We start from the raw sequence: 25385 nt of genomic DNA on the forward strand, positions 1-25385 counted from the left end.
GTGTATACACTTTGAACTAACTGTAATTTCTCGCATTCTTCGGCACCTAATAAAGATGTTTTATTTGCTTGTACAAATCCAAACTTGATGAAAATTCTTCGTCGTTTAACTTCAATCTGCAGTTTGCAGGTTCCGACGGTCACTATTTGTTTTCCGTTATAAGTCTTTTAAAATATAGTTGCTGTCTTCTATTACTGGTTTAACCAAGTTTTTTTATCATCGTCTTGATTTATTAGATTTGTTCTCGCGCCAATATCCAATTTCATATAAATTAGAATTGATTATCAGAATTGTCCAATCATCCGTATTTTGGACTATTGAGATTTCTTTTAAAGTTTTCTCTACTTTCGATTCTTCATTGGCGTGGACTACCCCACAAAAAATGTGTTGTCTAGTCTTATAGCCATATTTTCATCAACATATTGCTTGTTTTCAGTTAATCTATCTGTCACTGATGTCTTTTTTATCTTCTGCATTTTATGGATTATATTAACCTTTATCGCTTGTTGCATCTTACTGGACATGCATAGTTGCGCGAAAATGGTTCTTTTTGCCACATAATTTTCCATATGCAGGCCATTTTCGTAGAGGGAGAGTCTTTCCACACCTTGTAGCCATCTGGGATGGCCACTTCCCGATTACAAAACGGACACTTTGCAAAGATTGCAGGGAAAATGGACAATACTGAGAAAACAAGCAGGTTCAGGGTTTGTCTGTTGATTGGAGCAGCAGCTTCCAGACAAGACCAAAACCGTAGGCCCATTAGCATACTAATGGCCCATCTCCGGGAACAAAAGAGTAACATTTGAGTAACGGATACTAAGGCAGACACCCCGGCACCAGAGGAGACCAGAACAAAGCAGGCCAACGGCCACCTAGGACACGCCCAACCATCAGGGCACCCACCCCTTTATTGGAGGAAATTGATAGGAACGATCGAGAAACGGCCCAATTAAATGGGGCCAAGTTCAAGGCCCACCCAAAAGCGTGCGAAGCCCCTTTGGGTATAAGAAGGATCCCCCAAAAGAGAATAGTTCTCTTGGCTCCGGCTCTCACCGAGGAGAGACCTGCCCAACAGCTGCACCAGAACAAGTAAGTCCAAGGTCAATGCACGCTACCAGACAGACGACCTTAGCTGTTCCCTTTCACTACTTCGACCCCAGCAGCCTCAGAACCGAACGGCCATTGTTCCTCTGACTGAGTGGGTGCCCGAAGCTAAGTATAGGCTTTAGCAATAGTGATAGTTTAGTCTGTAGTATTTGTGCATGAGTATATTTAACTGTGTGTGTAAATAAACAAGCATTTGACTTTGAACTAACTAACTGGTGTATCGAGTCTTTGATCAGTATTCGGTTTGAACCTTGTGGCGGTATCGAAAGATACCTGCCGATTCTAGAACAAAACGTAATTAGAATTAAGGAAGGCGACCATATTGACCGCCATATTCAGAGCCAAATAAAGAGAACAACAAATAGCAACAACCTCCTACATGAAATGGTGGCTTCTACACTTTTTCTAAAATGGCCGCTCAGACCACATTTCTCCTTGAACTGCGACACAGCATTAATGTCATCGCTGGAAGCTGACGTTTGCGGTCCATTTTCATGGAGACGAATCTCTGTTATTTTCAATGCGACTTCGCTTGCTTTGCATATTTTCGCTTGCTTGCATCAATTAGCTTTAATTCTCTTAACAGACGCTCACCAAGTTTAATGCTCTGGAGGCCATACACAATCTGGTCTCTGACTGAGGAATCATGTAGCTCTGTGAAGTTGCAGGTCTGCGCTTTTAACTTCAGATCTGTAACAAAGCTATCTATTGTTTCACCCGTTTCCTGCACACACATTCGGAAAATATACCTTTCAAAGGTCTCATTAGTCTGAGGGTTACAATGACGATCAATTTGCTCTATTGCCTTCTTATAGCTCTTTTTGTCCTCCTCCGTGTCAAATTGTAAATAATTCAATTGCCAGCAGACCCACTACGGTTTAAAAGAAGTGCAATTTTTCTCTCATCCGAGGCATCTTGTAAGCCAAGAGCGTGTGAACTGCTGTTTCATAACATGCCAGTTCGCATCTACATTACCCGATGTGCGCAGGTACTGTGGAGTTTTCAAGCCTTCCATCTTTTATCTACCACCTTCGCCGTCGGTCTTTGGATTTTTCATTTTTCGCAGAAGGTTTTCTTTCTTCGCTGTTTTCTGTTGAATTGCAAGATCCAGATACTCCTTTCTTTCTGACATCTATGACCTGGTACCATGTGATTTTTTTTTTTAAATATAAAATATTTTTATTCTCATCCTTTTTCACAGCCAACAATCCCCTCATCCCACCCACCCTCAAACAGCTTCCAACATTTCAAATACAAAACTCCAATGAAAAAGAATCATCATTAATTTATACATTTCAGACCCACCCCAACCCCCCACTAATGTTCGATGTCATCCAATTCATGAAAATGCATGATGAGGACTTCCGGTGGCGGCTACGAGGGAGTAAGGCACACATTTGGTGGCTCTCTCTCCAGACGGACTTTTGGGCCTTTTCCCCTGACTTTTTTGTGCTTTTGAGCGCTGGATCTGAAGGCATAGGCACTCAGGCACTGACTCCAGGTACAGGTGTATGGAATTAAGAAGCAGAAAGAATCGAAAACAGCTGAAGAAATGGGAAAACAAGGGCAGTGTGGAAGCTGCTGCTGAGGACAATATGGCCGATGTCCGGACCCCGGTGCAGACAGCCCAGCCAACAACGGAACATCTGTTGAAGGTCATCCAAAAGGGCTTCACCGCGCTGAAACGGGACAGTTTAGACCCGATCCAGAAATCAATCGAGCGCCTGGAGCACAGGCTGGATGCCCAGGATCGGATGATCCAGAAGCTGGAGACGGTGCTGGAGGAGCAGGAGGATCACCAAACGGTGGTGGAGGTGGAAATGGGGTGGCTGAAAGACCAACAAAAAAGACTTCTGGAGAAAGTGGAGGACTTGGAAAATAGGTCCTGTCGGCAGAATTTAAGGATCGTTGGTCTTCCGGAGGGGGCTGAGGGAGTGGTTGCTGCCGCGTATGTGGCAGACATGTTCCGGAAGCTGTTGGGGAATTATGTCTTCCCTCGTACGTTGGAGGTGGACAAGGCACACAGGGTGCTGACGAGCAGCCGCGAGCCCCCCCCCCCCCCCCTCCCCCGAGCGACGGTGGTCAAGTTCCACAGGTGCTACAGTGGGCCAAGCGCACGCGGAGCTGCAATTGGAACAATAGTGTCTTGTGCATCTACCAGGAGCTGAGCGTGGAGGTGGCCAGAAGGAGGGCAGGCTACAGTCAAGTCAAAGAGATTTTGTTTAAGAAGCAGGTGGAGTTTGGGCTGCTGAACCCGGCGCACCTTTGGGTCATGCACGAGGGACAGCACCATTATTTTGAGGAACCCGAGGACGCAATGGACTTCGCCAAGAGAGAAGGGCTGGTGCCGAACTGAGGACTTTTGGACTAAGCTAATTTATTGAGTGATGTTTATATGTTTTTCTTGTTTCTTGTTTTTTTCTTCTGTATTCGATTTTTTTGTGGAAAAGAGGGAAGTTAAGGTATTTGGTTCTGTGGGCTTTTTGTGTTCTGATGGGGTGGTTGGAAGTGCCTATTACTTACTTTGTATTACTTGTATTGCACTAGTGTCGGGGTTTTCTTTGTTCCTTGGGTTTCTTTTTTCTCCAGAGCAATTGCTCGAGGATGGCTGGTTTGGGGAAGTGGTGTCGCTGGGCGGGGGGGATGGGTCAGAGGGAACAATAGGTGGGAGACTTGTTGGCGCCGGAGTCGAGAGTCACCAGGCTAGCTGGGTGAGCTGGTCTACGGAAGCCAGGTGGGGTGGGGGTGCATATAGCTAGTTTATGGCAGGGGTTAGGTTACAGGGTGTTGTTGCGGGGGGGGGGGGGGGGTGTAGTTGATCTGCTGATGAGGGAGGGACTTGCGTTTAGTAACATGGAGGAGGTCGGAGGTGGGGGCTGCCAGGAGGCGGGCCAGGGGAGGCGCCACAGGGGCTAGGGGCTGGCCCAAGAAAGGAGATGGCAGATCAGCAGAGGGGGGGCACGGTGCCCCCCAACCAGGCTGATCACCTGGAACGTTAGAGGGGTTTTTTAAAAATATATATTTATTAAAGTTTTTTAACACAATTTTTCACCCTTAAATACAATAAACCCCCCTCCTCGTAACAAAATAACAAGAAATCGCACAGAGCAAGATATACATGGTAAAACGATATGATACATAGCTTTGTACACTGGCTCTCTTCCGCACGTGCCAGTTTCTCCAATCCTTCATGTTATCTCTTGCTCATCCACCCTCCCAGGCAAGCCCCCATTTCCCCCCGCCCCCCCACTCCCAGAAGGTCCCCCCCTTCGGTTGCTGCTGCTGCTGACCGACCTTCCTCGAACGCTCCGCGAAATAGTCTTGGAACGGTTGCCACCGCCTGTAGAACCCCTGCGCAGACCCTCTCAAGGCAAACTTAATCCTCTCCAACTTTATGAACCCAGTCATGTCATTTATCTAGGCCTCCACACTGGGGGGCTTCGCCTCCTTCCACATTAGCAAGATCCGTCGCCGGGCTACTAGGGACGCAAAGGCCAGAATGCCGGCCTCTTTCGCCTCCTGCACTCCGGGCTCGTCCACTACTCCAAATATTGCTGGCCCCCAGCTTGGCTTGACCCGGACTTTCACCACCTGAGATATTGCTCCCGCCACTCCTCTCCAGAACCCCTCCAGTGCCAGGCATGGCCAAAACATATGGACATGGTTCGCCGGGCTCCCTGAGCACCTTCCACATCTGTCCTCTACCCCAAAGAACCTACTCAGCCTCGCCCCTGTCAAGTGCGCTCTGTGAACCACCCTAAATTGTATCAGGCTGAGCCTGGCACACGAGGAGGAGGAATTAACCCGACCTAGGGCATCAGCCCACAGACCTTCCTCAATCTCCTCCCCCAGCTCCTCCTCCCATTTACCCTTTAGCTCCTCTACCAGCGCTTCCCCCTCTTCTTTCATCTCCTGGCATATTGCCGACACCTTGCCCTCCCCGACCCATACACCCGAGATCACCCTGTCTTGAATTTCTTGTGCCGGGAGCAACGGGAATTCCCTCACCTGTCGCCTCACAAAAGCCTTCACCTGCATATATCTAAAAGCATTTCCCGGGGGTATCTCAAACTTCTCCTCCAGTGCCCCTAGGCTCGCAAACGTCCCGTCAATGAACAGGTCCCCCATTCTTCTAATCCCCGCCCGATGCCAGCTCTGAAACCCCCCGTCCATCCTCCCGGGACAAACCGGTGGTTCCCCCTGATCGGGGACCACACCGAGGCTCCCATTGCACCCCTGTGCCGTCTCCACTGGCCCCAGATCCTTAGCGTTGCCGCCACCACCGGGCTCGTGGTGTACCTTGTCGGCGAGAGCTGCAGCGGTGCCGTCACCAACGCCCCCAGGCTCGTTCCTTTACAGGACGCCATCTCCATCCTCTTCCATGCCGCCCCCTCTCCCTCCATCACCCACTTGTGGATCATCGCCACATTTGCTGCCCAGTAGTAGCTCCCTAGGTTTGGCAGCGCCAGCCCTCCTCGGTCCCTACTGCGTTCCAGGAACCCTCTCCTTACCCTCAGGGTCATATTCGCCCACATAAACCCCATAATACTCCTACCTACTCTTTTGAAAAAGGCCTTGGTGATCACGATGGGGAGGCACTGAAACACAAACAGAAACCTCGGAAGGACCACCATTTTGACCGACTGCACTCTACCCGCCAGCGAGAGCGGTAACATGTCCCATCTTTTGAAGTCCTCCTCCATTTGCTCCACCAACCTCGTCAGATTCAATGTATGTAGGGCCCCCCAACACCTAGCTATCTGGATCCCCAGGTACCGAAAGCTCCCCTCCGCCCTACTCAGCGGTAGATCCCCTATTCACCTTTCTTGGTCCCCTGCCTGTAGTACAAAAAGCTCACTCTTCCCTACATTGAGCTTATGCCCGAAAACTCCCCAAACTCCCTTAGAGTCTGCATGACCTCCACCATCCCCTCCATTGGATCCGCCACATACAGCAACAGGTCATCCGCATAAAGCGACACCCGATGCTCTTCTCCCCCTCGGACCACCCCCCTCCATTTCCTAGACTCCCTCAATGACATGGCCAAGGGTTCGATCGCCAATGCAAACAACAGGGGGGGGGGACAGGGGGCACACCTGCCTCGTCCCTCGGTACAGCCGAAAGTACTCCGACCTCCGCCGGTTCGTCACTACACTCGCCACCGGGGCTCTGTAAAGGAGCTTAACCCAACGGATAAACCCTCCCCCGAACCCAAACCTACGCAGCACCTCCCAGAGGTACTCCCACTCTACTCGGTCAAAGGCCTTCTCCGCGTCCATAGCTGCCACTATCTCCGCCTCTCCCTCCTCCGATGACATCATTATCACGTTTAAGAGCCGATGCACATTGGTGTTTAATTGCCTGCCCTTTACAAATCCCGTCTGGTCCTCGTGGATCACCCCTGGGACACAGTCCTCGATCCTCGTGGCCAGCACTTTTGCCAGCAACTTCGCATCCACATTGAGGAGTGAGATCGGCCTGTACGATCCACATTGCAGTGGGTCCTTGTCCCGCTTTAGGATCAAAGAAATCGTTGCTTCCGACATTGTCGGGGGCAGGGTCCCCTCCTCTCTTGCCTCATTAAAGGTGCTCACTAGTAGCGGGGCCAACAGGTCTACGTATTTCCTGTAGAACTCCACCGGGAACCCGTCCGGTCCCGGGGCCTTCCCCGCCTGCATGCTCCCCAAACCCTTGCTCAGCTCCTCCAACCCAATTGGTGCCCCCAAACCAGCCAACTCTTGCTCCTCCACCCTCGGGAATCTCAGTTGGTCTAGGAATCGTCTCATCCCCTCTTCCCCTGCTGGGGGCTGGGATCGGTACAGCTCTTCATAAAAGGCCTTGAATACCTTGTTTATTTTCGTCGCACTCCGCACCGTGGCTCCCCTTCCATCCTTGACTCCCCCCTATTTCACTCGCTGCCGTCCTCTTACGGAGCTGGTGTGCCAGCATCCGACTAGCCCTTTCCCCATACTCGTAGGTCGTACCCTGCGCCTTCCTCCACTGTGCCTCTGCCTTTCTTGTGGTCAACAGATTAAACTCCGTCTGGAGCCATCGTCTTTTCCCAAGTAATCTCTCCTCAGGGGCCTCTGCGTATCTCCTGTCCGCTCTTAAAATCTCCCCCACTAACCTCTCCCTTTCCATGCCCTCGGTCTTCTCCCTATGCGCCCTGATGGAGATTAGCTCTCCCCTGATCACCGCCTTCAACGCCTCCCATACCACCCCCACCTCCCCGTTGTCGTTGGCCTCCAAGTACCTTTCGATGCACCCCCTCACCTTCCCACACACCACCTCATCTGCTAGCAGTCCCACATCCAGCCGCCACAGCGGGCGTTGGTCCCTCTCCTCTCCCAGCTCCAGTTCCACCCAGTGCGGGGCGTGGTCCAAAACGGCTATGGCCGAATACTCCGTCCCCTCCACCCTCGGGATGAGCGCCCTGCCTAGGACAAAGAAGTCGATCCGGGAGTAGGCTTTGTGCACGTGGGAGAAAAAAGAAAATTCCCTGGCCTGCGGCCTAGCAAACCTCCATGGGTCCACTCCCCCCATCTGATCCATAAACCCCCTAAGCACCTTGGCCGCCGCCGGCCTCTTTCCAGTCCTTGATCTGGAGCGGTCCGTGCTGAGTCCAACACTGTATTGAAGCCCCCACCCATTATCAGGCCTCCTGCCTCCAGGTCCGGAATGCGCCCCAACATGCGCTTCATGAATCCAGCATCATCCCAGCTCGGGGCGTATACATTTACCAATACCACCCACATCCCCTGCAACCTACCGCTCACCATCACATATCGCCCTCCATTATCCACTACGATAGTCTTGGCCTCAAATGACACCCGCTTCCCCACTAATATTGCCACCCCTCTATTCTTCGCATCCAGTCCCGAATGTAATACCTGTCCTACCCATCCCATTCGTAACCTGACCTGGTCCGCCACCTTCAGATGTGTCTCTTGGAGCATGACCACGTCTGCCTTCAGTCCCTTTAAGTGCGCGAACACTCGGGCCCTCTTCACCGGCCCGTTCAGGCCCCTCACGTTCCACGTTATCAGCCGGATTGGAGGGGCTCTCACCACCACCACCACCACCCCCCCCCCCCCCCCCCCCCCGGCCGACTAGCTATCTCCTTTTCTAGGCCAGTCCCCCAGCCGGGGGACCCCCGCCCCGACTACCTCTTCTGTGTCCCATTCCCTTTCGGCCAGTGCAGCAGCAACCCTTTTCCCCTCCCCGCTAGACCCCAGTCTTGCTTTTTTGCTCCCCCCATATCACTCCTGTAAGTCAACTGACACCTGCTGACCCTGGCTTCCCCCGCCGTCCCATTGACCTCCCCGTGTGGGAGTGTCCTAATCAGTATGCGTTCCTCCATTCCCCTTCCCGCCTTTCTTCCCTAGCGCGGGAAAAACCCCGCGCTTTCCAAAGCCTACCCCGCCCCCTCTGGCGCAGCTCCTGTCGCGGCCTTGTCTCTCTCCCCCAGCCCATGTAACATTTCCTGCGCGTGATTGACCCCCCTATATACACCAACCGTCACACATCAAACCTCAAACATCCCCCCCACCCTCACAAACCCTCAGTTTGAGTCCAACTTTTCGGTTTGTATGAAGGTCCACGCCTCTTCAGGCATTTCAAAGTAATAGTGTTGGCCCTTGTATGTGACCCACAGTCGCGCTGGCTGCAGCATTCCAAATCTCACTCCTTTCCGGTGCAACACCGCCTTGACCCGGTTGAAACCCGTTCTCCGCTTTGCAACCTCCGTGCTCCAGTCCGGGTATATTCGGATCTCTGCATTGTCCCACTTGCTGCTCCGCTCCTTCTTGGCCCATTTCAGGACCCTCTCTCTGTCTGTGAACCGGTGAAATCTCACCACCATCGCCCTTGGCGGCTCATTCGCCAGCTCCCGGTGTGCCCCATCCAGCTCCAGCGACCTCGAAGGGGCCTCCGCGCCCATCATCGCCCCGAGCATCGTGCTCGCGTATGCCCCGGCATCGGCCCCCTCCACTCCTTCAGGGAGACCCAGGATCCGCAGGTTCTTTCTCCTCGACCTGTTCTCCAGGTCTTCGAGTCTTCCCGCCCACCTCTTGTGCAGCGCCTCGTGCTCCTCCACTCTCACCGCCAGGCCCCAAGATTTCGTCCTCATTCTCACTGACTCTTTTCTGTACCTCCTGGATCGTAACCTCGTGGGCCTTCTGGGTCATCCCTAGTCCTTCAATTGCCGACAACATAGGCGCCAGCATCTCCTTCCGCAGCTCTTCGAAGCAGCGCTTGATGAACTCCTGCAGCTCCGGCCCGCAATCCGCTTTATCCCCGGCCGCCGCCATTTTGCTTTTCTTCCCTCGCTTCTCCTGCTGCTCCAATGCCGCTTTTTTGGCCGTTTCACTTCTGGTCCGGTCCATAAAAGTTGAAGGGGGACCTCTCTCTTCCCTTCCCCACGGGTTGTCTTCGAAAAAAGTTCCGTTGGGGCTCCTCTAACGAGCCTGAAAGTCCGTGATAGCGGGAGCTGCCGAATCGTGCGGCTTAGCTCCGCATAGCCGCAACCGGAAGTCCGGAACGTTAGAGGGTTAAACGGGCCGGTAAAGATATCACTTTGATACACTCTCAGGATACATCTCTCAGGATACACCCTGTGTTCGTGCATCTGAGGGTGCTGAAGGCGGATGTAATTATGCTACAGGAGACTCATCTGAAAGTAACTGACCAGGTCAGATAAAGGAAGGGCTGGATTAGCCAGGTCTTCCACTCGGGGCTGGATACTAAGACCAGAGGGGTCGCAATTTTGGTTAACAAACGAGGTGGGTAGCACAATTTCGGATGGGGGTGGTAGATTTGTCATGGTGAGTGGCAAGTTCGAGGGTAGTTTTGGTCACTGTATGTGCCCCAAATTGGGACGATGTGGATTTTATTAAGAGACTGCTGGGGAAGATACCTGACCTGGACTTGCACAGGCTGATTATGGGAGGTGATTTTAACACAGTCCTTGACCCCGGCCTGGACCGGTCGTGTTCAAAAACGGGTAGGGTGCAGGCAATGGCAAAGGGGGTTCATGGAGCAAATGGGGGGGTTGACCCATGGAGGGCTAGTCGGCCGACAGGGAAGGAGTTTTCGTTCTATTCACATGTTCATAAGGTGTATTCCCGAATAGATTTTTTCATCATGAGCAGGGATTTGTTGGCGGAGGTGACGGATGTAGAATACTTGGCGATCGCTATTTCGGACCATGCTCCACATTGGGTTGATCTGCAGGTCTGTAAGGAAAGCTTTCAGCGCCCTCAATGGAGGCTAGAGGTTGGTCTGTTGGCAGACAAAGCGATGTGTGAGAGGGTGAGGAAATGTATGCAAAACTACCTGCAGGTCAATGACACAGGAGAAGTCTCAGCTGCGGTGCTCTGGGAGGCGCTGAAGGCAGTGGTGAGAGGGGAGCTGATCTCGATTCGAGCACATAGGGACAGGACAGAAACGGACCGGCTGGTAAAGGAGATTGTACAGATAGACAGGAGATATGCGGAGACCCCAAGGGCAGAGCCAATAAGGGAACGACGAAGGCTACAGTCGGAATTTGGGGTGTTGTCCACAGGTAAGGCAGTGGAGCAGCTTAGGAAGGCGAGGGGCGCGATCTACGAGCATGGGGAGAAAGCCAGTAGAATGCTGGCATAGCAACTGTGGAAGAGGGAGGCAACTAGGGAAACAGGGACGGTAGTAGATCCGGCAGGGCTGAAAAAGTTGTTCAGGGACTTCGATAGTAAGCTTTATACCTCGGAACCCCCCCCGTGGGGCAGGAGGGGATGAGGCTCTTTTTGGACGGACAGACCTTCCGAAAAGTGGGTAGGGGGTTGGTAGACGGGCTGGGGGCCCTGATTAGGACCGAAGAAATATTGGAGGCAATATTTAGTGGGAAAGCAAGTTGCAATGAGGAAATAGGAAATTTACGAACAGATATGGATTGGTTAGGCAAGTAAGCCAAAATGTGGCAAATGGAATTTAACATGGATCAATGTGAGGTTATCCATTTTGGTCAGAGGAATAAAAGGCAACTTAATAGCTAAATAGAGAGAAACTTCAGATTGCTTCGGTGCTCAGGGATCTGGGTGTCCTCGTGCACGAGGCAATTGGAATTTTGGCATCCATTGCTAACGGAATAATGTATAAAAGTAGGGAAGTGCTGTTACAACTGTATAGAGCATTGATGAGACCGCACCTGGAGTACTGTGAACAATTTTAGTCCCCTTACTTGAGGAAGGACGTAAATGCATTAGAGGCAATTCAGAGAAGGTTCACTAGATTGATTCCAGGGATGAAGGACTTGTCTTATGAAGAGAGATTGAGCAGTTTAGGCCTATACTTGCTGGAGTTTAGAAGAATGATAGAAGATTTAATAGAGGTATATAAGATGTGAAAGGGTATCGACAAGGTAGACATAGGGTGGATGTTTTTTCTTGTTGGACATTCTAGAAAGTTAGGCCATAGCGTTAGGCTAAGGGTGGCTGATTTAACACATAGATGAGGAGGAATAATTTCACTCAAAGGGTTGTGAATCAGTGGAAATTTCTACTTAAATTGATATCTTGTCAATCTTTTTCTCTGGTGTAAGATAGTTCAGTTTGTTTTAACTGATACTTTATTCTCTGGGATGACTTGTCCACTATTAACTGCAGCTGTGATTGTACCAATTGATAAAAGCTGTTGTTGCAATGTAGCATAAATCGAAAACTAATTGGAGAGATTCAAATATGGAGCTCTGGGAAAGATGGCCAGATTTTGGGAGGTGACTTTGGAGCAAAATGGGAGGTTGGAGATGTGGTGATACTTTACAAGCACAGAGAGGTCAAACATTTTTTTTTAAACAAAGGAGAGTTATAAGTTAATGATGGCAGATTTGAAGGCAAGGAGAATAGTAGTGGAGGAATCCATAAGATAATCAACCATCTCAGTCGATAAAACTCCCGTCAGCCTTCAATTCCATGTCCAATCAAGGTACTTAACTATTTTAAAGCAAAAAAAGGAGTCAAAAAATCAATACAGCTTCAACAACTTAATGGGGCTCGCACTTCTACCCCCACGACACCAAGGACCTCGGTTCGAGCCCGGCCCTGGGTCACTGTGGAGTCTGCACGTTCTCCCCGTGTCTGCGTGGGTCTCGCCTCCACAACCCAAAGATATGCAGGTGGGCGGATTTGCCACGCTAAATTGCCCCTTAATTGGAAAAAAAAGAACTGGGTACTCTAAATTTATATTTTAAAAAACCTTCAACAACTTAATCTGGGCTGGGTCACTGACCGTGTGGAGTTTGCACATTCTCCCCGTGTTTGCATGGGTTTTGCCCCCACAACCCAAAGATGTGCAGGGTAGGTGGATTGACCACATTAAATTGACCCTTAATTGGAAAAAATGAATTGGCCACTTTAAATTTAGATTAGATTTTTTTTTTTTTTTTTTAAACTTAATCTGGGAATCAGTTGCGCAACTTTAGCACAGAGTTAAAATAAACCTCGTAGGTTTCGACGAGGCCCATACGGTGAGGTCTTCCGGCTCTTCATGCAGCGGGATCTACTGGTCATAAACATATCTTGGCAGCGTGGGATGGACCATGAGAAATCCCATCGAGAGCGGTGGAACTAAAAGATCCCGCCGTCAGCCAATTGTGGGCCACCTCCCACTGCCAGGAAACACGTCGCGGGGAGGCCAGAGAATCCTACCCAGTTTTTAATGCTCTGCCTTGCAGTTCTACATCAAATTGAAGTCAGACATCCTGCTTACATCTACACATATTAAAAATCAGGCTCCATCCCACCTCCTTCAATCAAATTCATCCCCAATGAAAGCAAGTTCAGACACTTGGAGGTATGCAATGTGGTGATATGCATCACTGTAAATACGCAAGGGGTTAATGTGAACACACTGCACCTAGCTGGACACTAGAGGGAGCACCAGAAACACCATGACACACAGACATTCAACCAATAGGTCAGTAAGGTAGGACACGACCAATGGGCAGTCACGACACACACGGAGGTGACACTACCACAGGAGGGCATTACAGCAACCCATATATAAGGACACAGCACACATGATCTTTCTCTTTTCCAGTGGAGACACTTAGTGAGTACAGACAGGTTAGATAGATATAGTTACAATAGTTAGATTAGCAAGAGAGTCGAACTCAAGTATGAGAATTGTTAACGGTTCATAGAATTTTTTTTCATAGAATTTACAGTGCAGAAGGAGGCCATTCGGCCCATCGAGTCTGCACTGGCCCTTGGAAAGAGCACCCTACCCAAGCCCACACTTCCACCCTATCCCCATTACCCAGTAACCTCACCTATCCCCATTACCCAGTAACCCCACCCAACACTAAGGGGAATTTTGGACACTAAGGACAATTTATCATGGCCAATCCACCTAACCTGCACATCTTTGGACTGTGGGAGGAAACCGGAGCACCTGGAGAAAACCCACGCACACTCAGGGAGAACGTGCAGACTCCGCAAAGACAGTGACCCAAGCCAGGAATCAAACCTGGGACCCTGGAGCTGTGAAGCAATTGTGCTAACCACAATGCTACAGTGCTGCCCTAATAAATGTGTCAAAGCTATTTCCAAGTCTGAACCTTCCTTTGTCAGAGTGCACATCAAGGAAACAGCTTATGCTATGTCAAGAAGCATAACACGACATGCAAGACTTGCATCCATCTAGTAAATGTCTTCCAAGGTACAGATGAAGTAATAATATCGGCAAGTGAGAAACTTTGATCAGGAAACCAAAACCTTAATTTACCACAGGCCATGACAATGGAAACCAGCTGATGACTACATATTCCACTGCCACGCTCTTTCACCTTGCATCTTCAAACCTTCTGTTATTTAACCCTTCCTACCTTCCAGCTTACCACAGGTCTCCAATTTTGTTCTTACCTCCCCTCCTCCTGCCTTTGTACTTGCTTAAAACCTGCTATTTCTCTAACTTTTTCAAATTCTGATCAACCGGAAAAGAAGAGAAGGGAGGTGGTCAATGCAGGACTGAAGTTGTTGAAACTTAATGCGCACAGTATACGGAACAAGGTAAATAAGCTTGTCGCGCACATTGAAATTGGCTGGTACGATGTACAATGTTGTGGGAATCACAGAGACGTGACTGCAAGGGGATCGGGCATCACAGAGACTGCAAGAGGATCAGGGCTGGGATCTAAATATACAAGGATATGTGTCCTATCAAAAGGACAGGCAGATGGGCAAAGGGGGCGGGGTTGCATTATTAGTAAGGAATGAAGTTAAATCGATAGCAAGGAGCGATATAGGATCAGAAGGCATAGAATCTCTGCGTAGAGTTGAGGAATCGCAAAGGTAAAAAGACCCTGATGGGAGTTGTGTACAGGGCCCCTAGCTAGTCAGGATGTGGAGCAGTAAATAAATCCGGAGATAGAGTAAGAATGTAAAAAAGGCAATAAGAAGCTGGTGTGGAGGTAGGTGTTTTAGCCTTCGCTTCGCTGATCGCCCAAAGGCAGATCCTGTTGGGGTGCAAGTCAGTCTCTCCACCCTGTTCCCTGGCGTGGCGGGGGGGTCAGTTGGAGTTTTTAAACACTCGAGAAGGTGAAGTTTGAGTTGAGGGGAAGGATGGAAGGGTTCTCCAATTCAGGGGCTTTGTTCATTATGCACTCTCAAGAATTAGATGACATCGAACATTCAGGGAAAGGGGGCGGGGGAGGGGGAGGGTGGACTGTGTATGTTGTTGATGACTATGTATGGGTGGATGGTAGATTCCTGAATCCTTTTCGTTGATGTTGAGGGTTGGTGGGAGGAAGGAATTGTTGGCCAGGGGATTGACATTGTATTTGTTACTGTTGATTGTTTGTTGGTGAATGTAAATTTGGATGAAAACGTGAAAAAGGAGAATAAAAATATTTTTTTTTTTAAACGGCAATATCACAATAATCATGGGGGACTTCAATATGCAGGTGGACTGGGAAAAACAGGTTGGTAGTGGATCCCAAGAAAATAAATTTGTGGAATGTCTATGAGATGTTTTTTTGGAGCATCTTGTGATCGAGCCTACTAGGGAACAGGCAATTCTAGATTTGGTGGCGTGTAATGAGGCAGACTTGATTAGGGAATGTAAGGTGAAGGAATGCTTAGGGAGCAGTGACCACAATATGATAGATTTTACGCTGCAGTTTGAGAGGGAGAAGTTGGAATCACATCTAACGGTATTACAATTAAATAAGGCCAACTACAAAGACTTGAGGGAGGAACTGGCCAGACTTAATTGAAGACAGTGGAACAGCAATGGCAAGAATTTTGGGGGGTTATTCGGGAGGCACAACAGATATTCATCCCAAGGAAGAGGAAACATGCTAAGGGAAGGAGGACAAGGCATCCATGGTTGACGAGGGAAGTCAAGGGCAGCATAAAAACTAAAGAAAAAGCATACAAAGTGGTGAGGATTAGTGGGAAGCCAGAGGATTGGGAATCCTTTAAAAGCGAGCAGAGGACAACTAAAAAAGCAATAAGGGGAGTGAAGATGAAATATGAGTGCAAGCGAGCTAGTAATATAAAAGAAGACAGGAAGAGTTTTTTTCAATATTTAAAAGGTAAGAGAGATGCAAAAATTGACATTGGACCACTGGAAAATGTGGCTGAAGAAGTAATAATAGGAAACAAAGAAATGGCAGAGGAACTGAAGAATTACTTTGCATCAGTCTTCACGGTGGAAGACACCAGTGGGATGCCAGAGCTCCAGGCGAATCAGGGGGCGGAGGTGAGTGCAGTGGCCATCACTAAGGAGAAGGTTCTGGAGAAACTGAAAGGACTGAAGGCGGATAAATCACCTGGACCGGATGGACTACACTCCAGGGTTCTAAAAGATAGCTGAGGAGATTGTGGAGGCATTGGTGGTGATCTTTCAGGAATCACTGGAGGCAGGAAGAGTCCCAGAGGGCTGGAAAGTGGCTAATGTAACACCGCTGTTTAAGGGAGGGAGGGAGGCAGAAAACAGGAAAGTTTAGGCCGTTAGCCTGACTTCGGTCATTGGTAAGATTTTACAGTCCATTATTAAATATGAGATTGCGGAGCACTTGGAAGTTCATAATAAAATAGGACAGAGTCAGCACGGCTTTGTCAAAGGAAAGCCATGTCTGACAAATCTGTTAGAGTTCTTTGAGGACGTAACAAAGAAGTTAGACAAAGGAGAACCAGTGGACATGAGTTATTTAGATTTCCAGAAGGCATTTGTCAAGATGCTGCATAGGAGACTGTTTTATTTTCCTCCTTTTTCACATTTTCTCCCACATTTACACCCAACAATAAACAATAATCAGTAACGAATGTAATGTCAATCCCATATCAATAACAACGATCCCATCCTTCCACCAAACCCCAAACATTAGCCCGCATGTTAACATAAACAAATGCCAAAAAGGAATCAGGAATCACCCATAGTCACCATTAACACATACAGTCCCTCTCCCCCCAACCCTCCCAGCACCCCCTCCTAATGTTCGAAGAGATCCAATTCTCAAAAGTGCATAATGAATAACGCCCATGAATTGTAGAACCCCTCCATCCTTCCCCTCAGTTCAAATTTGACCTTTTCAAGAGTCAAGAATTCCAGCAGGTTCCCCCGCCACGCCAGGGCACAGGGTGGAGAGGTTGATCTTCACGCTAACAGGATCTGCCTTCGGGCGATCAACGAGGCAACGGCTACAACATCTATCTTCGCGCCCGTTTCCAACCCCGGTTGGTCCGACACCCCGAATATTGCCTCCCGAGGACCCGGGTCCAGTTTCACGTGCACCACATCATAGATTACCCTAAAAACCTCCTACTAGTAATCCTCCAGCTTTGGACAGGACCAAAACATATGAACGTGGTTTGCGGGAGCCCCCCCGGAATGTTCACACACATCTTCTACCCCGTCAAAGAGCTGGCTCATCCTCGCCCATGTAAGGTGTGCTCTATACACCACCTTCAGCTGTATAAGCCCCAACCTCGCACACGAGGTGGAGGCGTTCACCCCGCGGACCACCTCACACCAGAACCCTTCCTCCATACCTCTCCCAACTCTTCCTCCAACTTTGCCTTGATCCCTTCTAGTGGCTCCTTTTCCTCCTCCAAAATAGCCCCGTAAACCGCCGATATTACCCCCTTCTCCAGCACCACCTCCAGCAATGTGGAAGCCGGCTCTACTGGGAAGCTCTGTATCTCCTTTCTGGCAAAGTCTCGACCCTGCATGTATCTAAATATTGCCCCCTGCTCCCGCCCATACTTCGCTCTCAGCTCCTTCATTCCCCCAAAACAACCCCAAGAAACAAATCTTTTAGTGTCCTAATTCCTTTCTCCTCCCATCTCTGAAAATTTTCATCCCACTTCCCTGGCTCAAATCTATGGTTCCCCCGAATCGGCATTTCCCTTGATCCTGCCCCCAACCTGAAGTGCTGTCGAAACTGCTTCCAAATTCTCAACGAAGCTATTACTACCGGACTCCCCGAGTACCTCCCCGGGGCTGTCGTGGGCGGCGCTGTCGCTAACGTCTTCAATCCCGACCCCCTACCCAAACTCTCCTCCATTCTGACTCATTGGGAGTCAACCCCTCTGACCCAGCTCCGTACCTTCTCCACATTCACCGCCGAGTAATAATACATCAGGCTCGAAAGACCCAAACCCCCTGCCTGCCTTCCTCTCTGTAGTAGCACCTTTTTAACTCTGGCCACCTTCCCTCCCCATATGAACGAGGTAATCATCCCTTCAATCTCTCTAAAAAATGCCTTTGACAGGAAAATTGGTAGGCATTGAAAAATAAATAGGAATCACGGCAGCACATTCATTTTAATCGCCTGTACCCGACCCGCCAGTGACAGAAGGAAACAACTGTTTGATAAGTTAAGACCACATGGTGTTAAGGGTAAGATCCTGACATGGATAGAGGATTGGCTGACTGGCAGAGAGTGGGAATAAAAGGGGTCTTTTTCAGGATGGCAGCTGGTGACTAGTGGTGTGCCTCAGGGGTCTGTGCTGGGACTACAACCTTTCATAATATACATTAGTGATCTGGAAGAAGGAACTGAAGACACTGTTGCTAACTTTGCAGATGATACAAAGATCTGTCGAGGAACAGGTAGTATTGAGGAAACGTGGGGTGGGGGGGGGGGGGGGGGCTGCAGAAGGATTTGGACTGGCTAGGAGAGTGGGCAATGAAGTGGCAGATGAAATATAATGTGGAAAGTATGAGGTTATGCACTTTGGAAGGAGGAATAGAGACATAGACTATTTTCTAATTGGGGAAATGCATACGAAATCAGAAGCACAAAGGGACTTGGGAGTCCTTGTTCATGAGTCTCTTAAAGTTAACTTGCACATTCAGTCGGCAGTTAGGAAGGCAAATGCAATGTTAGCATTCATGTTGAGAGGGCTAAATACAAGAGCAGGGGTGTACTTCTGAGGCTGTATAAGGCTCTGGTCAGATCCCATTTGGAGTATTGTGAGCAGTTTTGGGCTCCATATCTAAAGAAGGATGTGCTGGCCTTGGAAAGGGTCCGGAGGAGGTCCACAAGAATGATCCCTGGAATGAAGAGCTTGTCGTATGAGGAACGGTTGAGGAATTTGGGTCTGTACTTGTTGGAGTTCAGAAGGATGGGGGACAGATCTGATTGAAATTTACAGGATACTGGATAGAGTGGATGTGGAGAGGGTGTTTCCACTTGTAGGAAAAACTAGAAGCAGAGGACATAATCTCAGGCTAAAGGGATGATCCTTTAAAACAGAGATGAGGAGGAATTTCTTCAGCGAGAGGTGTCGAACTCTTTGCCGCAGGAGGCTGTGGAGGTCTTGAAGACAGAGATAGATAGATTCTTGATTAATAAGAGGATGAGAAAAATATCAGCCATGATGGAATGGCGGAGCAGACTCAAGGGTCCGAGTGAACTAATTCCTTCTATCTCTTGTGGTCTTAACTCTTTCTCTTCCCACAAATACTGCCTGACAATGAGAACTTCCAGCATTTTCTGTTTCTATAAATACAGCACAGCTCTACTAAAATCAAAAGGGTATTGTATCAGGCACATTAACCATCATAAACTTACTGGCAACACAAAGAATACTCGTCAATTCCAATAACACCTCGTGGGGGCGAACGGAACTTCCATCGACATTCACTTTCTGAAAGACAATTGGAAATATTACTTTACTGGATGGTCTTCATAACATGCCGTGGGGAGGTGGTGGCAGAGTGGTATTTTCACTGGACGAGTAATCCAGAGACCCAAGGTAATGCTCTGGGATACAAGCAAATTATTGCGGATGCCAGAATCTGAAACGAAAACAGAAAAACTGGACTCAGCAGGTCCGACAGCATCTGTGGAGAGAGATGGGAGCTAACGTTCTGATCCAACTCCACCGCTCCATCCACCCCCCCCCCCCCCCCCCCCCCACCCCCCACTTCAGTATAAATCTGACCCTCTTTCCAGTTCTCTCCAGCTTTTACAAAGAGTCATCCAGACTCAAAACATTAGTTCCCTTCTCTCTCCACAGATGCTGTCAGACCTGCGAGATTGTCCAGTATTTTCTCTTTTTGTAATGCTCTGGGGGAACAGGTTCGAATTCCACCACAGCAGATGGTGGAATCAGAATTCAATTAAAAATCTGTTGATTGTTGTAAAGTAAAACCATCTAGTTCACTAATGTCCTTTATTTTATTTTTATTTTTTTATTCCTTTATCAGAGTTACAAAGTCTTACAACACCAGATTAAAATCCAACAGGTTTGTTTCGAATCGCTAGCTTTCGGAGCGCAGCTCCTTCATTAGGTGAATCTGATGAAGGAGCTGTGCTCCGAAAGCTAGTGATTCGAAACAAATCTGTCGGACTTTAACCTGGTGTTGTAAGACTTCTTACTGTGCCAGTTTATTAGTTCAGTTATTAAGTTCAGTTGCATCACCACCCTCATGCCTTCAAAAATGTTGGGAAGATAGAGCACGGTGGCGCAGTGGGTAGCACTGCTGCCTCACGGCGCTGAGGTCCCAGGTTCGATCCAGGCTCTGGGTCTGTCTGTGGAGTTTGCACATTATCCCAGTGTTTGCATGAGTTTCGCCCCCCACAACCCAAAAGATGTGCAGGGTAGGTGGATTGGCCATGCTAAATTGCCCCCTAATTGGAAGAAAAAAAATGAATTGGGTACTCTAATTTTTTTTTTTTAATGTAGGGAAGATGTTATTATTATTCTCCTTTCTGCAAGGTAGGTGGATTGAACACACTAAAGTGCCCCTTAATTGGAAAAAAATGAATTGGGTACACAAAATTTTTTTATTTTTTAAAAAATTATTATTCTCCTTTCAAAAGAGTTTATCAGCTACATTACTATTACAACAGCAATTTTCAAAATGTAATTGGATATATGCTTATGAAGGAAACTTTTTCAGGGTTATGAGGCTTAATGGAGAGCTCTTTCAAAGAGTCAACATGGGAAAGGTGCATCATTCTACTCTATTTTTCTATGTAAAATAGGCAGAATAGTCCCAGTGCTGCTCTTCAAATTGTCGTGTTGTCATGTAAAAGTCCCTTTAAGAAATGTGTGTTTCTCAAATGGCAGCAGTGATATCAGAGTGTGGGTGGAGCTGGGCTGTCTTTCGGTCTTTCACTTTCATTGAGCTGAAAAGCTGCTTTGTGGCTCTGTTTAGTTTTGTTTTAGATTTGGAGAAGCTGCAGTCACAGCAAGATGTGTATGAATCTCTGCAAGCTAAAGAATGTTCATTTGGTGATTTCAAAGTGGTAACTGCTCTCAGTAGAGAATTTAAACCTGCTGTCCTTCTGTAAAAAGGGTTTTTTGTCTTATGGATGTCTTATAGAGTACTGTATTCTTTGGGAGGGGTTGTATTTGAATTGATGGTTGCTAAGATGTTCACTGTATATTTACAAAATGTTAACTGGGTTCATAGAATAAACATCGTTTTTGTTTAAAAAAACCTCTTCGTTCTCTGTTGCATCACACCTGTAAAGTGGGCCCTTGTGTTCCCCATAACCAAAATCTATTTAAAGTTGTGGGACAGGTGAACTCCAAGATACAGTTTGGGGTTCTCTAAACCCTGGACCATAACAAAATTAACGCTCAAAAGCCTCACAAGAGCAATGAAAAATCTGTTCTTTGCCTAACTTCCATCCTTGCTCTGAAATGATCCACCAATTTAAATCACTCCAAACATAATTTGCTGCTCCACAAGCCACACTATTCTTCAATTTCTAAGTAAAAAGACCAAATGTCAAATATTGATTTTTAACTTCAATTTACTAAAAAACAAGGAGCATATGATCGGATTAAAACAGCTCCTGCTGGACTTCCGGTGATGGCGGGCGGGAGGCAGCCGCGCGTTGGAGGGCTCCCGTTCGGGAACGGCATTGTCGGGGGTTAACGCCCGGTCCTAGGGCCAGCGAAGGCAGTAAAAGTCAGGAGACAGCACAGAGGAGGGGAATGTCGAAGACCAGCAAAAAAACAGCCGTGAAAAAAGCGGCTAAAAGTCTGTCGGGGAGTGGAAAGGTCACCGCGGGGTCAGTAAAGAAAATGGAGGCTGGAGTACCAGGGGAGGCCGCAGTGCTTACGGCTGAAGGAATAACTAAGGTGATGGCTGTGGAATTCGAAAGGCAGTTTGCGAAATGCATGGAGACGGTGAGGAAGGAAATGAGGGAGGTTTTGAGTGTGCTGGTGGAGGAGGCGATTTCCCCGGTGATGACGGCGGTGGCGAGCGCAGTGGCGGAGGTGCGAGAGCAAGGGGAGGCGCTGAAGGAGGTGGAGGAGACGTTATTGCAGCACGGTGATCAACTTGCCTCGATGGGGAAGGAGATGCGGAAGGTGATGGACATTAACAAGGATCTGCGAGGAAAAATGGAAGACCTGGAAAACAGATCCAGGCGACAGAATTTGAGGATTGTGGGGCTGCCCGAAGGAGTTGAAGGACCGAAACCGACTGAGTATTTTGCCACGATGCTGGCAAAATTATTGGGGGAGGGGGAGGATCCGTCCCGATATGAACTGGATCGGGCTCATCGGTCGTGGAGGCCTGTACCAAAGGCGAGTGAGCCGCCATGGGCAGTGACTCTGTGCTTTCGTAGGTACAGTGTGAAGGAGAAGGTCCTGAGCTGGGCCAAGCAGAAGCGGGTGGTGCAGTGGGCTGGAGCTGGTATACGTGTATACCAGGACTTTACGGTGGAGCTAGCGAGGAGGCGGGCTGCCTTCAACCGGGTGAAGAGAGCACTGTACATTAGAAAGGTGCAGTGCGGCATTGTATATCCAGCGAAGCTGAGGGTGACTTATAAGCTCAGGGATTTTTATTTTGGAACGGCGGAAGCAGCGGAGGAGTTTGCGAAGGCAGAAGGACTGTGGCAGAACTGACAAATTGAGAAATGGCCATGTGCCGATGTAACCTCATGACTGTATTTTTTTCTTCTTTTTTGTTTCACTGCGTGCGGGTGTAGGGGCTAAAGGAGCCAATGTTGTATATATTTGGACAAGGGAAGGGATGGGACTTTCACTCGAAATGAGGGCTCTTTGGGGGTGTAGGTGGATATGCGGGGAGTGTGTGCTAAAAGGGATCTCTGGGCTTTCCTAGGGCCGGGCAAGGGGGAAAGGGACGCGGGCGGGGGCCTCTACGCTGGCCGGTTTAAGCCGGTCAGTGAACGGGAGTGAGGTGGGGGGAGGGGCTGCGGCCATCGGAGCCTGGCAGAACAGGGTCCGAGTGGTCTAGCCGGGGTGGAAAGTTGGGGGGAAGGAACCGAGGTTGAGAGGAGGAGTTTTACAAGAGGCAGTGGACGGGAGGAGCTGGAGACTTTGCGGGGGGGGGGGGGGGCGGGGGTACAACTCTTGGGTATCATGTACGGTACTCTTTCAGAGGCTGGATGGCGTTGAGTGTAGGGGGGGACGGGGGGGGTGAGTGGACTCTATAGGTCAATGGTGACCATGAGCGGTCCCGGGCTCCTTTTTCTTTTTCTCCTTTGTTTTCTGTTTCCACCGTGGAAGGGTTTGGTTTATTGGATGCATATATTGACAGGTGGGCCATTGTTTGGGGTGGTGGGGGGATGGGATCATTAGTATTGTTAAGGGGATTGATTTTGTATTTGTTACCATTTAGTGTTTGTGGGTGGGGTGTAAATGTTTGAAGGAAAATGTGAAAATGTAGAATAAAAAATGTTTTAAAAACAAAAACCAGCTCCTCCTGCATTATATGGATGGAAGGTGGAGCAATGTGCACACATACAGATTTGAAATATTTTTTAGACACTCAATGGAGTGTTCCAAGTCTTTTGGCGATTCCTCCTCAATAAAGTTTGTAATCTGTCCCGCTGGAGCCCAAGAATGCTGCCTCAGAACATGCCCCTACCAGATTCCAACACTCTTTTATGCTGAGTACCACTGTGGGCTCCACCATGTAATCAGATCATGGCTGATCTCTTCCTGGACCCAGATCCACACCTCCCTGCCTATCCCCCACATTCATTTAACCCATTTTCTTTTACCAGAAATATATTTATCTCCTTCTTGAAACCATTTAATGAATCAGCCACCACCGCACTATGGAGCAGTGAGTTCCACAAATTCATCACCCTCTACGAGAAGTAGTTCCTCCTCATCTCAGTTCTACCGCCTCTCAACTTATATCGGTGACCTCTTTCTAGATTATCGCATAATGGGGAACATTTGGTCTACGTTTATTTTTTCAATCCCTTTTAATATTTTATATACCTCGATCAGATCCCCTCTCATCCTACTAAACTCTAGCGAGTACAAGCCCAAACTGTTCAATCTCTCCTCATATGTGAACTCTTTCATCCCTGGAATCAATCTGGGTGAACCTCCTCTGAACTGCCTCCAATGCCACCACATCCTTCCTCAAATAAGGAGACCAAAACTAGCCACAATACTCCAGGTGTGGGCTCACCAATACCCTACAATTGCAACAACACTTCTCTACTTTTATAGTCCTTTTGCAATAAACGCTAAAATTCCATTTGCCATTTTTATTACATATTGTACCTGCATACAGACTTTCTGCAATTCATGATCAAAGACACCCAGATCCCTCTGCCCAGAAGTATTTTGAATCTGCTTTCCATTTAGATAATAATTTGCCTTTCTATTTTTTCAGCCAAAATGGATAACCTCACACTTAGCCTCATTAAACTCTCTGCCAAATCTTAGCCCATTCACCTGGCGTATCTATATGTCAACTCGTTATCTCTTCTTCACTGCCTGCTTTCCCATCCATTTTAGTATCATCCTCAAATTTTACAATGTTACACTCTGTCCTTGCTTGCAGACCATTGATATAGATTGTAAACAGTTGAGGTCTGAGGACTGACCCCTGCAGCACCCTGCTAGCTATAGTTCGCCAGTCAGAGAAGGACCCATTTATCCCAACCCTCTGCTATCTGTCAGTCAGCCAATCCTCAATCCAATCTGGTACTCTACCCCCAATCCCCTGCGATTTCACCTGCTGGATCAGTCTTTTATGCGGCACCTTGTCAAATGCCTTCTGGTAGTCTAGACATACCACATCCACAGATTGCCCATTATCCACCTTACTGGTTACATCCGCAAAAAACTCAAGCAAGTTTGTCAAGTATGACTTGCCCTTCATAAAACCATGCTGGCAATGATGGATTGAGCTTTGTCTTTCCAAATATCCAGTCATCTCCTCCCTAATTATTGATTCCAACAACTTCCCCACCACAGAGGTCAGTGTCAGAGGTGACATTTTTTTTTTTTTAAAAAGCAGTATAATTTGTTGCAGGAATGTACTTAGCTTCACAATATCAGCACATACCTTCGGCATCATGCTCTGATGAAAAGAGAGCACCATTAGTTGCAGCCTGCTTTAAAAAACAAAATTTGCATAAATAATTAATATCCTTAACATTTCTGTTAACCTTCTGCATCACTGTTTACAAATTTAACCAAGTATTTGCAACATATTTATTAACAATTGTGGAAACCAATATACATGAGTCACCTAACTATTCTCTTCCTTGGAACTGGTCTTTACGAGGTGCAGGATTCCTAATCAAGAGGGTAGTTTCCCAGTAGCCATGAATCCATACACACAAAATAATCAGCTAATACAGCATTCGCATCCAGATTGTTGATTTAACAGACAAACATATCATACTGAGGTAACGGAGTGTGCTTCCCTGAGATCGGCAATAAGGCATATTGTTGGTGACAGTAGGGGGTACTTAACCCTAAAACATCAGCAATTCGGGATCTAGTGAAATAATACAGTATAACAGAACTCTCACCCTCCCAAAATGCACACAGCCG

The 25385-nt window shown here is 48.2% G+C and overlaps 1 protein-coding gene across 5 annotated transcripts in view; it reads right to left on the reverse strand.

The window, feature by feature from the left end:
* Nucleotides 1–25385, reverse strand: part of LOC140394181 (probable helicase with zinc finger domain) — a 682830-nt gene that overhangs the window by 592717 nt on the left and 64728 nt on the right. For 4 of the 5 annotated variants that reach the window (XM_072481135.1, XM_072481136.1, XM_072481137.1 and 1 more), the window contains 2 exons: nucleotides 24892–24940; nucleotides 19166–19241 (listed from right to left, as the gene is read on the reverse strand). In XM_072481135.1, coding sequence (XP_072337236.1) covers nucleotides 19166–19241; nucleotides 24892–24940 — 125 coding nt within the window. The remainder of the gene's footprint in view (nucleotides 1–19165; nucleotides 19242–24891; nucleotides 24941–25385) is intronic. The other variant, XM_072481139.1, reaches the window with a different exon arrangement.

This window comes from Scyliorhinus torazame, chromosome 17, assembly GCF_047496885.1.
Source record: "Scyliorhinus torazame isolate Kashiwa2021f chromosome 17, sScyTor2.1, whole genome shotgun sequence".
Classification (NCBI taxonomy): Eukaryota; Metazoa; Chordata; class Chondrichthyes; order Carcharhiniformes; family Scyliorhinidae; genus Scyliorhinus; species Scyliorhinus torazame.